Here is a 15313-nt window from a genome sequence, read left to right as displayed (position 1 = left end):
GCATCAAGTACTAGCAGGGCATTGCTGTCAGAGGAACCTAAATTCTCGCTTATGTTCCTTATGAGTTTGCTGCTATATGTTTAAATAAGCAATGGGACCTTTTAAAAATGCTGGAATTTCTTTAAAAATTGTAACTTGGGTTTACTAAACAGTACTTTGCTGGTGTTTGATTGAAAGCTGCCTGGCGCTGTGTAAGCCCCAGCATAGGATGTCCTGTGGCACAGTGAAGGACCGGTCAAGGGGAAATGTGTGTGCAACACTGGACAGACAGGTGTGGGGCATCTCTACTCAGCCTGGCCACCTTTCATGATCAGATTATGTGCACCTCTTCCCTGGAAAGGGCTTGCATGGGCATCTTTCCTACTGGAGATAGCTTGGATCATTGATATTTCTGTTGATGCTGTCAAGAGTGGACAACAGCAGAGGGCTCTTACCCGGCCTGTACAGGTGATGTTCATGGTCTGGGGCAGACATTCTGGATGGCACTGGATGCATTCAGAATTTTCCACAAACTCCCTCGGTTCCCTGGGGGAAGAGCACGTGAAGAGATCATTCCATACCCTAAGCAGCTGCAACTATTTCAAGTAACACAAATGACCTATCCCAGAAAGGTCAAAGGGTCAGAATGCTGGAAGTGCTTTGAAATATAATGTGCTGAGGTCGACTAACAGATCCTTAGGTCATCCTTCAGGCATCTTTCTTTATAATCAGAGTTCTTTCCTGACATTTTTTAATAGATGTAGCTTTCGATTGCTAGGTAAGAAAGCCGATTATGAAAAACATCTTTATGCGACGTCCCTTCCCTCTAAGACCACATTCAAGCTGGAAGGAAATGGTTACTAAGACTGAGATATAGGCAAAGAATCAAGCTTGTTCACTTCTGGGTGCTCTGGAAAACATCTTCCTCTGTCCTGCCTCTCCTGGTTTGTAGTGTTATGTACATTAATCCAGTAGCAGACTTCGCCCAAGTGGTCTTTCCTTTGCCTACTTTAGTAGTTCAGGCTATGTTGGCTGCATCAAGAAAGAAGCAGAAGAGATACAAGAAGTGCTGTAAGAGGCCATGAAGCAGTGGTCATAGGCTGAGTTGCAGAAGTGGCAAGAGGCCAGCTACTTGACAGGTGAAGAAGAGGCAGCTGAATAGCTTGAGAGGGGCCAGAGCGGGCACAATGGGAATGGCAGAAGTACAGAGGACAGAGCTGAGGTTGAAACATAGAAGACTGTATCAAGCAGGAGAAGAGAAATTGCAGGTCGTGGCTGCTGAAAGAGTTCCAGAGTAGTGACAAGATTTTAGAGTCAAGGGTCTCAGACCTCCCGAGCCCAAGAATTACAACAGTCATCATTGCCAGGAACTGAGAAACCCATTAGTAGCCCCTTCTTGAGGCTGTACCACATGCTACTAAGGGCTAGGGAATTCCAATGTGCTAGGCCTCTATACACATGTATCATTTTAAAGTCCTACAAGGCAGGCCTATGCAAGAACACTAAGACTTGTAGAGCTAGGGTATCAATAGACAAGCAATGAACGAGGGTTGTAACAATCCTACCTGCCTGTCGCCACTACTCACTTCTGCCAAACTGAGAAGTATACAAAAGAAGTCAATGACCAGCATCAGGCTGGTCTCTCCCTGTCAGTTCCTATATGGACGACTAAAGGGCCACAGCCAACTGACTAGTAGTTAAAGATCCAGAGTGGGGATTTTCTGAGCTTTGTCTCTTTGTCACTTCCTGCAGAAAAGGCTCAACTTGAAGAGTGGTCAGGTGCTGCATCAGGGCACCAGACATCCCCCACTGAGAGACCTGGGTTTCTGGGTATAATGAAGAGATTTAAAAGCTGAAAATGTGAGTGTCTGTTTACAAGAGGAAAGACTATGTCATACACATGTGACACTCATTCAAACACCAGCTATAGCAGTTGTCCTAAGTTCCTCAAGAAAGCCTTAGGAACTCAAACTTGTCTTTCCTCCCTGCTCTGGAATATTTCTGGATAAGAACCCTGGTCCACACCCTGTTAGCGGAACAGAATGGATGACTTCCCAGCATCGTCTGTAAGTCACATGGTTCTTCTCACCATAACTTTCCTATTTTCTTAAATTAAAAATAATGTCACGGGGTTGGGGATTTAGCTCAGTGGTAGAGCGCTTGCCTAGGAAGCACAAGGCCCTGGGTTCGGCCCCCAGCTCAGAAAAAAAGAACCAAAAAAAAAAAATAATAATGTCACTCTCCCTTCCTTCTATCTAGTTTTCCAAGTAATTTGTTTTAATCATTATCAGCAGTAACTTAAAAGTTGACACCAATATTGAAATTCTCATTGTACGCATATGTTGTACTTTTTATTGATTACTATTTTTGTAAAGTTATTTATTTTATGTATGTGGAGACACTGTAGCTGTCTTCAAACACACCAGAAGAGGGCATCAAATCCCATTATAGATGGCTGTGAGCCACTATGTGGTTGCTGGGATTTGAACTCAGGACCTCTAGGAAGAGCAGCTGGTACTCTTAACCATTGAGCCATCTCTCCAGCCCTTACTGATTACTATAAAACAAAGCAAATATATCAATTACTTCTTTGTCCCTGGTTGTATTAAAATTGTTTAATATACCAATCTATGATCAGTGTATGCTCTGCATACATAAAACTAAAATTAGTCAGGATATACTCTATGTTGATATATCTTAATTCAGTGGGAATAGTGGACTGGAAAGGAAAGGCCAAATATCCATTCTTCTTGGCTACCTTAACCACTGTGTCTGTTCTATCTTGAGAAATTCATGTAAAATGAAAATCTGAAGTATTTTCAGTAAAAGAGACACGATAAATGACCAGGCTGGATTAAGGAACCACGAGAAACTTACTTTCTAATGTGGTGAACATCTTGCCAGAAAACAAACACAAAACAATCAATGACAATATCAAGAAAATGGAGAAAAAGAAAAAGTTAGCTTGGGTAACTACAAAGCCCTAAAATCAGCATGGTGGCTTATTTCTTAGTCACACAAAGGCTGAAAGAACAGCGTCTCACCCCTCCAGGATGTTGCACTTGTCCACGCACTCCCTGCCTCTGCTCACATTCTGGCAGGAGACACAGTCCGTGGGCTCAGGGCCCCAGCAGCCTTCCGAGGAGCATAAAGGATTACAGACGTGGTTCGTGGCCTCTGAGAAGACACAGTGATACATGGGGTCAGTTAGGGGACAGTAACAGGCGGGGTCAGAAGAAGTGACACCCTTCTGAGGGGTTGCGTGCCCTTCACAAGTCACAGCGGGGTTCTGGAGTTAGTGAGAGGCCAAGGCCTCTCTTCTCTGTGGTGTTCAGGGCATCTTGAACCTGGCTCTGAGGAGGCATCAGTGATAGATGTCGCAGCTGACATCTGACAGCAGGGAAGGTTGTAGGTGCTTGCAGTGTGTTGGGCGCCATGCCAAGAGCGTCACATACAGGATCTCATGTCACTGAGGGCTGCCATGGTACCGAAGTCATCATGTATGAATGGGAGTCAGAAGCCAGAAGAGATTAAAATAAGCAAGACAAGTTCCTGAAGCCCAAGTGGCCCAGAGGAGTTCTGGAATACATTGTTACCTCTGCCAGAGTTCATAGCCTTACTACAAATCCAGGTGCAGTTGCCAGTTTCCAAAGCTTATTTAATGTTTTAAAACCAGAGTCAGGAATAGAAATGTAAATCGTCACACATTCCTTGATGTGTATGTGTGAGTACATGTGTGCACGTGTACTTGACTATAACAATCAAAGGCTGAGATACGCACACAACTGTCTGCACTAGTTTTTCTTTTCTTTTCTTTTCTTCTCTCTTTTTTTTTTTGGGAGCTGGGGACCAAACCCAGGGCCTTGAGCTTGCTAGGCAAGTGCCCTACCACTGAGCTAAATCCCCAACCCCTAACTTTGTTTTTTAAATTATAGATATTTAGTAGCCTAGACCTTAGAACATATGTTACCTTACTCATTGATGTGATCACATAGTAAGAGGTTTCTTTGAAGAACAGTTTAAGAAGGGATATTGTTCATCCCCGTGGTAGAAGCAAGAGGCCAAGTGTTCAAACACAGGAGTCTGCTGGGAACATACTCAAACCACACCTCCAGCTCCATTTCGTGCTTCCAGGTCCCATAAGATTATGGACATCTTATAATGAAAAATGTGTTCACTCTATCTTCTTAAGTCTTTCAGCACATTTTTCTATTCTTTTTTTGTAGAAGAGTATGCATGCTCATGCCACTGTATGCGTGTGTGTGCGTGTGCGTGTGCACGTGCACGTGTGCATGTGTGTCTGTGCGTGCATGCGTGCGCGCGTGCGTGTGTGTGTGTGCGTGTGTGTGTGCGTGTGCGTGCGAGTGCCCGTGCGCGCGTGTGTGCATGTGTGTAGGTCAGAATACTATTTCTGGAAGTTGGTTTTCTCCTTCCTCCATGTGAGCCCTGGGTATAGAACTCAGGATGCCATGCTTGGCAGCCATGTTCTTTCCAGCTCAGCCATCTCGCTTGCCCTTGATAAATCTTTGACACTATCAATATTGTTCAAAAGCCACAAGTCTTATTTTTCTCCAGAGACTCAAGGCAATCTTTTAGCTGTCAGCCTCTATGCAATCAAAAAAGTCAGTCACTAAATTATGAACAACAATGCCAAGCAACCAGAGCTTCCAGGGACTAAGCCACTACCTAAGGACTATACACGGACTGACCCTGGACTCTGACCTCATAGGTAGCAATGAATATCCTAGTAAGAGCACCAGTGGAAGGGGAAGCCCTGGGTCCTGCTAAGACTGAACCCCCAGTGAACTAGATTGTTGGGGGGAGGGTGGTAATGGGGGGAGGATGGGGAGGGGAATAACTATATAGAAGGGGAGGGGTACGGGTTAGGGGGATGTTGGCCCGGAACCTGGGAAAGGGAATAACACTCGAAATGTAAATAAGAAATACTCAAGTTAATAAAGATTAAAAAAATGGAAAAAATGGCACATGGTAAACATTCCCACTCAATGAGTAGAATCAGTACACAGCAGAGAGTCTGGATCAAAGCAAAACTGAGACCCAGCAGAACTACTGAAGAATTATCCATGTCTGTCCTTCCAGGTCTGTCCCTTGCAGTGTGGAAGAGGTAGCTGTTTGGCCTGCTCTATGCCACACCTGCAGTCTTCCTTAGCAGGCATTCCATTGTCCTGTCATCTTTAAAATCCTAGCGTGTCCATGGCAACTCAAGTCCATCTTTATAGGCTCACACAGCCTCATTCCACCACCCTAAGCCTGCCAAAGAGCACCTGGCTTGACTGGCTTTCTGTAATCTTGCCAAAGGCTTGCATGGCCCCCTTCATCCTTGTATCTTTCATGTGTATGAAACCAGTACCCTGTGGATGAGGCTGCCCATTTCAGTGGCCAGTTAAAGATCTACCCTGGCCTCCAGAAGCAGGCAATCTCTTCAGCAGAATTCTCAGTCTTGGCGCTCTTCTTTCAAGTGAATGTATGTTCCCACAAGATGCACCTTTTGGTGGGTGGGGTCTTACCCTCAGGGCGCTTTTTTTTCTATTGTCCCCGTGTGATTACACAAGGCTTCTTTTTAACGTGTTAATATCTTTACTGTTATAATTGCTTCCTCAGCACCTGATCTACGTACAACTTTAAATTCTCTCCTTTGCCTAACAAACTGCACACTGTCCTATGTCACTGTCCACTTTCTTCTCCAGCATGCTGTAGACCTGGATAAGAGCAGTGAGTAGGAGCCATGGTACAGCCTGAGTGTTATTCTTTCTGTTTTGAGATATCCTCCACCAATCAAATTAGGTCATTGCTTTCTAATGACCTACATTCTCAGGACATAGGCAGAATGCAGTCAGATTCATTACCATAATACATCACAAATGGCCTCTAGCTCATTTTCTAATAGTGTCTTTGTTCTCCTCTGAAATCTGATGAAGCAGGTTTCTACCGTTCATATTTCTGTCAGCATTATGGTTTTCCAAACTCCCACCAGGATGGCCTTTTGAGCAGTGCTTACAAAATTCTTGAGCTTTCTCAAAGTTCCAAACTTTGTGGGGAACATTCCTCCCACAAGCTAGCCCCAAAGGTCGAAGAACCACATCCTCAAATCCATCAAAGCCAAGGCTCCCCTGCTTGGCATTGATTTTCTTTACTGCTTTTCTCATTACTGCAACCAAATACCGGACAAGAGCAACCTAAGGAGAGACGGGGTCGTTCTGATTTACAGTTTAAGAAGGGGTTCGGTCAATCATGGCAGGGAAAGCATGCCAATGGACATAAGAAGGAACATGTGATCTCACTGACACAATAGGAAGCAGAGAATACACAGGATGTGGAGCCCTCAAGCTGGACTCCCTCTAGGGAAGATTCACCTTGTAAAGGTCCCACAACCTTTCCAAAGAGCACAGTTAGGGACTCAGACTCATGAGCCTGGGAGGGCTTTTCACACTGAAGCCACACAAGGCAAATTCACCCTATGAGATGAGAGCATTCCAGAAGTGATTTGGATGCTGATGCTACAGTTACGAACCCCGCGGATTTTAATTCAATGAGGGAATGAAAAAGAGCCATTAGAACATTTGGGGAGAACCTCTTCAGTGTTTCTTCCCAAAACAAACCACCTCTGGGAACTCCCTGTGTAGGCGAGATGGGACAGAAACTTACTGCAGTCCTTTTCAGCTCTGTTGTTCATGATTTTGGTCTTTTGATTGGGCGTCCCGAAGAGTTTTTTCCAGTTTATAGTGTTTGCGTAGCACAAATTTCGGTTCCCAGAAATAATCACATCCCCATCACTGATCTCCTTGAGGGAACGCAACCCCAGCGATGTTATGTTCAGGCCGACAACCGCCAGAGAAAACTGACCACTAAAAGGGGGAGGAGAAGAAAAATTGTATTGTGTGTGACAGCGAAAGCAATGGGTCATAATTTAGTTTTTCTGGGCCACCAAAGTTTCCTGAACACTGTGTGCCAGTTATTACTAATCATTCTGTGAAAAGTGTGAATCACAACTTTTAAAAAATGTAAGTACTATTGTTTTTTAGATTTCTTCAAGGAAAAGACAGTTTCTCATTCACTTATCTTTAACCTTGGCTAAACTGGAGGGCTGAATCAATGGCTTCATGTCATTTCATTTACTATATTTATAGTTTTCCTAGAAATCAAGAACATGCTTTCTAGGCAACATCCAAACCCACTGTAAGTCAATACTAGTATCTGTCCACCTATCCACCACTCAGCTCCCCAGTCATGTTTATTGAACGAATATCTGTGGTTCCACAATGCCACACATTAAATATTTGTCTCTTTATTCAGGGAAACTGTCTAAAGATGATATAATCATACAGGCAGAGCTGTTTGAATACATAGAAATAAATGCAGTTTTAGTGAGCACTATGTCAGCCCAGGGTAAATAAATATTTCAGGAGCGCCATGGAGGAAAAGCATGGGAGGGTGACTTTCTCCAAGCATAGTTCATATCCGAGACCCAGAAAGCAGAGCTTATAAGATTCTGCAGGTATGAGTCTGGATGAGAGTTGGTCAGATTAAGAGAGAATGGAATCCCAAACCATAGGATGTGTGCACTCGGGGAGGGCAGGGAGACAGAGCTGGGACCGATGGGTGAGGTCAGAGCACAGCTGGGCATAAATAGTCACATGTGATGGATGGACACACACATAGAAGTGGTGTGTATTTGTAGGAATCTTCTTGACACCAGCCTGAGGAGTGAGCCAGCTGAGACAGGACAAAAGAAAGAGAACAGAAGCTGAGGAGTTAAAGAACAAAGCTTAAAGCACTGTTTGGCAGGTCCTCCTCCTAGTCATGCTTTATTCCCATTTCCCTGCTTCATGAATCATCTCTCCTCACAGCCTGTTTTCAGGAAAGTGAGAGGTTTGGGGTAGGAGAACCACCACCATCACTTACTGGCAATTCTCCTCGAACATATGCCCAGAGAAGCCAAGGAGTCAGGGTCTGCCTGGGCTCTTTCTTCCAGGTCAAGCCCCAGTCTTTCGAGAGTCACCTCAGGAACTAGTCATCCCTGAACTTAAGTGCTTAAAACTAAGCACAAGGCTCCTGTGCGGCCGCTTGACACAGGGTGCTAACCCCAGAAAGAGAGCATTCCCGAGAATCTGAGAGCAAAGGCAGGAAGCAAAAGTAACAGTATGCTTAGTATCGGAAGTGTCTATCTAAAGGAGTTTATGGGCAACGATGTATATCCCGTGTGTGCGGTGCTTTGACTTGTTAAATATTCCACGATATCAGTGGAATGAATGGTGTTAGTGGTGGTGCACTTCAGAAAAAGCTATCACAATCAGAAAGTTTCCAAGGCAGATTTGAGCTACAGATTTCCAAATTTCTTTTCCTCATCACAAATCACAGGATTTCTTCTACTCTGTGAAAGCTCACCATCCCTCTCCTATCGCTTTCTGTCTCATTAAGACGACATGTTGTGTGTTTTCACCTGCACCACTCTCAAATATCAGCCAAACACAAACAGGGAGGCGCCCTATAAAACGCCCAGTCATATTTCCCCAGTGTCGAGACAATGAAAACCAGCAAAGACAGGAGCTGGGGAAGTTTGAAGGGGACCAGGAAGACCTCAGACACCAATGCAGTCTGGGGTCCTGGAGAGGGCAGAGAAAGAATGATGCATTCATGGAAAATCTGGCGAGCCCAGAATGAAGTACACGTTTGAGGGAAGAGCACTGCACAGTGTCAGATTCCTGATCTTAAATTTCATATCTACTCACGTAGGTCGTTCACATTAGGGGAAGCCGAGCGGAAGATGGTCTTTGTGTGACTTTTGTACCTCTTCTTTAAGACACATTTGGAAAAAAAATGACTAGGCTTTTGTTATGGCCAACTTACTGTTGCTTTGTTCTGCCACGAATTATTTCTAGGTTCTCAAAAGCATGGAGGTCAGTCCAGTTTTCAGGCCAAGCCTGAATCAGCAAAAACCCTAGAAGGAAGAAGAAAGGCTTAGACACACTGTTAGATACTTCTAGGACTCGGATAAGGCTGCTGTATGAACCGTGGCAGTGGATTCTTCCTGTCCCTACCACTAAGAATGATAGTGTATGTCCTGACACAGTCAGGTGGGCAAAAAAGAAAGAATCCTGCCCCTTCTATGCAGCCTTGAATCCCTGGCTGCCCTTCCCTCAATGTGCAGGCCAACTCCCACCTGACAGGTTGACCAAGTGCTCTGGCTCTGATGTCCTTGAAGGACATCAGATTATACACCGGATCCTTCCCTGACTGTTTTTCAATCTCCTGTTACAGTGTTCTCCTTTTAAATATTTTTTTTCAATTTAACTCTGATCTTCATATCAATCTTGTCTTGGAGATCAAGTTATCTCCCTTTCAAGGATGAGGAAAATGTTGTGCCAGTGGCGGTCATAGATCCAAGACTCCCTGGTGGGCAATCATTTGAAATCTAGTTTGTGAAACTCGAGAGCCTGCATTGCCCACTAGCGTTCAACCTAGTAGCCTTCTCTCCATCTTCTCTCTGGCGTTTGGCGTCTGTAAGGATGATGGACTGTTTGAGCAAGAAAGAACCATTGTGCATGTCCATATCATGTCCATCATGGGTGCAGCAGCCTCGGCTTAAAGTGGTTTCAACTTGCATCAAGGGAAACTGGCTTTGAAAAGTGTCTCAAAAAAATTAATCGCAATGGTTAAGCTTCAGACACTACATTCTCATGTCAGGGAAGAAGGGGAAATGTCTGAGAGTCTCTATAAAATTGAATTTTCCATATATGCCCCTGAATATTCCAGTACAAACCTGTTATTTCCTTCACAGTTTTGAGAATTTCTAGTTCCCGTGGGTCTAGAGGAGGAGTGCGGGTGAAAGAATCCCTGAAAGAAACAGCAACGTGATTATTGGCCATTCTCCATGGCTTAAAGAAGTAGACTTCAGGGGTTGGGGATTTAGCTCAGCGGTAGAGTGCTTGCCTAGCAAGCACAAGGCCCTGGGTTCGGTCCCCAGCTCCGGAAAAAAAAGTAGACTTCATAGCTCTCCGTCCAGATGGCTCGGCTGTTACTCACCCCTTAAAGGCCACTGGCAGGATGTGGAGGTCCCCACTGATGGCAGTGCAGTACTTGAAGTGTTTGATGTTTGTAGCATTTATGGAGAGTGTGTCTTTAAATTCACCAATGCCTATGCCATTGCAAACTGTTAAGAGAGGTGGGTGTTCCATTTACATTTGTCGAATTAAGAAGGCTGGGTCTGCACAAGCAGAAGCATGAACCCTGCCACCACCCCAGTGACTCTGAGTGAACCCTCAAGGTACCAAAACTCCTGTGACAGGCCTGTTTTCATCAGTCACTGGAGTGGGGCTTGGGATTGTCCTTGTCCCAGACCTCTTGTCAGATTTGAATTTTTTCTGTCGTTTTCTACCTGGACTGGATCTATAGCCACTCACAAAGACATCGGCTCCTCCCCTTTCTGTCTACGACAGATCACTCCCCTGGGCTGCAGGTGGCGCCTCGTACCTGGCTCAAGAGAACTCCCCCACACCCTCCACCATGTAATTTGGCTTTACAAGTTTATCTTCTACTTTACAGACAAAACGCATTTTTATTTTCTAAGTTAAAAGGCTGAGGTGTGTTTGTTTGGAGGTGGCTATAAGAGTTCGGCACAAAGGTCAAGAAAAAAACCTACTGCACACCCGTAAGGCTCCTTACCTTTGCGGCAGGGCCCGTCACATTTTTTACACTTGCTGACTCCATCTTCTTCTACTTCATAGTAGTCTGGCCCACAGGCCCGGACACACGAGCCGTGATCTGTCACCACGTAGTTTCCTGAGGAAGAGGCAATGAAAAGAAGGTGTTGAGGGCCACAGCAGGTGCTCCTAACTTTCCACAAACATCCTCAAGTCCTGATGAATGTGGGCTGCTGAAAAGGTTCCTCTCAGTTTGGTTGACTTTACTTTGAGGAGAAAGACAGGCAGGTTTCAAGTAGAAGGGGAACAAAGCCCTGGCTTAATGACTTTCTGACCGTAATGTGGAGAAACACAGCCACTAGGTCTCAGGTGCAAAACGGCTGTGGGAGGAAACGCCACCATGTGTGCTCGCTGACTGAAAATCCCGCGCTGAGCGCAAGTTTCCTCTGACAGGTCTATGTCTACAATATATAAGGAGACCTTGGATATGTATCACACACACACACACACACACACACACACACACACACACACACATACACACACACACACACACGCACACGCACACACACACAAATGCTCATTAGACAGACCATGTCCCATTGAGGTGACCGCAGTTTGTTTGTTTGACACCAGCTTTGTCCTTTCCCATCTGCCATGCTGTCCTTGGTGGGACAATGAGAGGACCAGTTTGTTCTACTTCCTAGACAGGTACCCCGATCTTTGTCTCCACTCCCCCCACCTTTGTATTGTTTATCTCAATTAATTTTATGATCATAGCATTACTAGGAACTCTATGCTCCTGTTTTGAGTTTCCCAGACACAGGCTCAAAATATATGAGCATTGGTACTATATCTGCGAGTCATATGCTCTGGTTGCTGTAGGTTTTGTTTCCTGTAGATTTTAAAGATCTGTTTACTAAGCCTTCACACAAAGATCCTGTCTCTGGCATGACTGTGGTGAATTTTTCTTCATCTTAGTTTTCCAATTACTTTATAATGGCTTATTATTCTCCCCCCTCCCCGTGTGTGTGTGTGTGTGTGTGTGTGTGTGTGTGTGTGTGTTCTAAATGGTCTTCCATCACTTGAATTTAGGTAGGCCAAATCCTAGAAGTCAAGACTGTTTTCAAGGCTCTTTATGAGTTGTTTCAGTTTCTCTTTTGGGGATGGAGCCGTGCTGCCATTTCCGTATAGGTGCTGTAGAGTACCATCGTACATGAATAAAACTTGAACCCAAATGAATGAATCAAAGCAAAACCAAATCTGAAACACTCTAAGACCCAACCTTAAGCAGAAGTTCTTCCACTCAAGTGGGTGGGTCTGCTGCCTTTTCTAATGTAGGTCTGTTAAATGCCAGCCTAATAGAGAGTCGAACAATGATTGGCCCAGAGGGTTATGATCTTGTGTTAAATACAAGTACAGGTTACTATAGCTGGGTTCCCAACTTTCGATGAAGCAATAGGAGATTTTTGCTATGCAACCGGGGTCAGTGCAGGTCAAGCCACCCTTTAAAGAAAGGCATCCTGCCTGCTGCAGGCTGCCCATCACCATTGCCCTTCACTGAGGGGGTGGGGTCCTCATCTTTGTACGTAGAGGCAAGCATAGTGGCTGCCCCCAAACTGCCCAGGACTCTATCAAAAGACAAGGAGGACATGATGACTTCTGGGTAAAAGGGGGAACTTACTGGGGCATTTCTTCACACAGGTGGCACCAAAGCTGTACTTCCCCTCAGGGTTGACATCCATCTGGTACGTGGTGGGGTTGTACAGCATGAGTGGTGGGCAGGTGTCTTTGCACGTGGCTTCATCTCGGAACCTGTGGCAGACCTGTCATAGAAGGGACAACACGTCTGGTCAAGGATGTGGCATCCAAATGAAAGGAGCCCAGGGCTAGGCTGGCCAGGGGGACAGTGACAATTCTCAGTGTTCACATGCTCAGTTAGAGAGGAAAAATGCCTAGTATGCCTTCCCATGATAGTCAGAAACACCTTCCCTTTACAAGTACTAAGTAGATTTTTAGTATACTGACCATTCCAATTGATATAACCTGGGGTTTATGGTTAGAAAAATATATCTCTATTGATTATAGGTAATAACAAAATCTACACATGGTATTGGAATGTGTAGTGTGACACTATTTTTAAACTCAGTTTTTAGTGGGTTTCTCTCACAAAGAATGTTATAGGATATACTTTAGAATTTACTGTCAAATTGCAGGAATCTATGCAGGAGGGTAATAGAATTTATTGTCAAATTTCAGGAATCTAGTAGGAGGGTAAGATTCCTTCAGTTTACAGTCTTATCCCTGGGGCTGCCCACTAGAATCACTCCAAATTATCCAAATGAAAAAAATTCCCCAGGGCCAGATTAATTCCTGGAATTTAAGAATCTTCTGTTTTCAGAAACAATAGACTATTCTAGACTCTAGCTTTAGGTGGACTTTTTTTTTCTTCTGGAGCCTAGTGGAGCTTTGCTAGGGTTGGCACGGACCCCAGGAATCACATACACTAACCCCTGATATCTGGAATGTTAACACTAGAGTTCTCACCAGAGATTCTCCAGAAGTGGTTGGGAGATACTGTGGGATGGGGTAGGGTAGGGGAGCAGCCCAAGAGGCATGAAAATATGGTGTGCAAATCCCATACTGCCCAAAGGTCTGTATAACTGGGGACGGTTCTCAGGGGATCTTAAAGAGGGAGCTCTCTACATTTGTCATATTGCTGCTGTGATTGTCTGTGACAACACTCATTTAAAATGTGTACCACAGGAAGGCCACTGTCACAGTCAGATGCCCAGCAAGTGTGCAGGTCTGCAGTCCAGCTCTCCAGTAGCTAAGGTCTTACCAGACAGTCACTCTCTCTGGGCCCTGTACACCCTGCGGCACACTGGTTGTGGCAGCAGTCGCTAGGGGACCTGCCACGACAACGCCGGGAACATTGCTGGGCGCAGATGATTTTGGTCACTGAAAGAGAAAGATCACCAGTGAGCTATATCTAGGTGGCAGCTCATCTTCCAGAGATACCTTGGAATGCTTGCACATAGTAGAAAGAAACAAATGGGTTCTAGGGACAGGGCGACAGCTTCTAGGCATTCACACTTAGTCAAACAATATAATCACAATTTCCCCCTTGGTATATTTTTCTTATCATTTCTTTTCAAATCACTTGAGAGAAATAATTGAAACCAGTCTGATTGGATCTTTTGAATAAGGAGATATTAGCTAGGGAATTCTTGGCAATACGGAAGGCACATAGCAAGAAGACCTCCTGGCAGGAGGCAACGTTTAAAGGAACAGGATGGTTATATCACAAAGGCAATGGAATATAGTCAATTTTGAAGCTGACACAATCCCAGGTTCTTTGTGTGAGGCAGTAACCACACTGAAGTAAATGAAACTTTTTAAGTTAGTAGGGTTCACATATATACTCCCTGGAGAAGCACTGTCAAGCTTCTGTATTAGTTGGTGCCAGAAAAGGGGGAGGTTGGAGCAGGGGACAAGGCTTCCCGTGTGTCACCATGAGCACTTGGGTGGTTGGCTTTCATGCATTTAATGACAGGTTAAATTATCCCAAACAGTAAGCCTCAGATAGTTGCGGGCTGTGGGGTTTGCAAGACTGATGTCCATGAAGCGGTTAACACTGGGTCTTTGGCCAAGCTCCTGTACTTATTCAGTCACGGAGGAGTGGAGGACCACATACTGTGTGGGATGTTCCTCAGGTCCTGGTGCTGCACCCACTTACATTTCTGGCAGTTCTCCTCTCCTCTTCCCCAGCAGCTTCCATTGGGACAGCTCGGATCACATTTCGGGCCTGCAATAAAAATCAAGTAGTTTAAATGAATTTCAGTAAACATATCAAATAACATGGAACCAATGACACCTCTCTCAAGGTCCTAAGGAATGTCTTAGAAACAGCTTGGAAGCTACTCATAGTTGGCTTGGATGCTTTGAAGGATAACTTAAAGGACTCCTGCAAGAAAGGAAAAAGTTGAGCCATGGGCTGCTTTTGTTTGTACTTTAGCTGTGGAAGCTGAGACAGAGAGTACTTGTTGACTCGTCACAACCACTCAAATGACAAAGCTAAACGAATTTAGGGTTCTAGAGGTGTCACATGACCAGGCTTCTCTAACCAGTTGGCTCAGTGTACACTTAACCTTGCTACATCCGGTCTTTACTGATTGTGTGGGGCAATAATCCCAATAATCCCTGGATGTTTAGGGATGTTACGTCTTGTCTGGTAAAGAGCACGCCTCTCCTCCAAGCCATGGAGTAGTGCAGAACATGGCGAAGGAAGTGAACATTCTAATTCCGTGAGTCATTTGGCTAATCACTCAAAACCTTAGTTAATAGTTGGCATACTATTGTCTGGAAATCTTTGTAACTGCTAAATAGTTGTATTTTTATAGTTGGTCAATATCAAGTTGCAGCTGCAAAGGTTTTCCATTCGGCAATTAATCATCCTGAGAAATATGAGGATCAAAGTGTTGGCCAACGCGGCTGTTGAAAAGTTCTGAGGAACAGATTTGTTTTTCTCGCCTTTGCTTTTTGTGGTGCTGGCTATTTAACACCTCTCTTAGGCTTTTAGAGACCATTATGCTCAGCTCTGTAGCCCTTTTCAGGTGATCAGATATCATATTATAATTTTATTTCACAGGGAAACTTATTTGATGGTGTTA

The 15313-nt window shown here is 44.7% G+C and overlaps 1 protein-coding gene across 3 annotated transcripts in view; it reads right to left on the bottom strand.

The window, feature by feature from the left end:
• The window catches only part of Egfr (epidermal growth factor receptor), a 173883-nt gene that overhangs the window by 38941 nt on the left and 119629 nt on the right, over nt 1-15313 (bottom strand). For all 3 annotated transcript variants that reach the window (XM_087582298.1, NM_031507.2, NM_001393707.1), the window contains 10 exon segments: nt 14380-14448; nt 13483-13601; nt 12325-12466; nt 10663-10779; nt 10024-10150; nt 9761-9834; nt 8848-8938; nt 6646-6845; nt 3024-3156; nt 435-525 (listed from right to left, as the gene is read on the bottom strand). In XM_087582298.1, coding sequence (XP_087438424.1) covers nt 435-525; nt 3024-3156; nt 6646-6845; nt 8848-8938; nt 9761-9834; nt 10024-10150; nt 10663-10779; nt 12325-12466; nt 13483-13601; nt 14380-14448 — 1163 coding nt within the window.

The sequence above is a fragment of the Rattus norvegicus genome, chromosome 14, assembly GCF_021556685.1.
Source record: "Rattus norvegicus strain SHRSP/BbbUtx chromosome 14, alternate assembly SHRSP_T2T, whole genome shotgun sequence".
In the NCBI taxonomy this organism is placed as follows: domain Eukaryota; kingdom Metazoa; phylum Chordata; class Mammalia; order Rodentia; family Muridae; genus Rattus; species Rattus norvegicus.
Note: the sequence above shows the minus strand (reverse complement) of the source record. Positions and strands in the feature narration are given on the sequence as shown.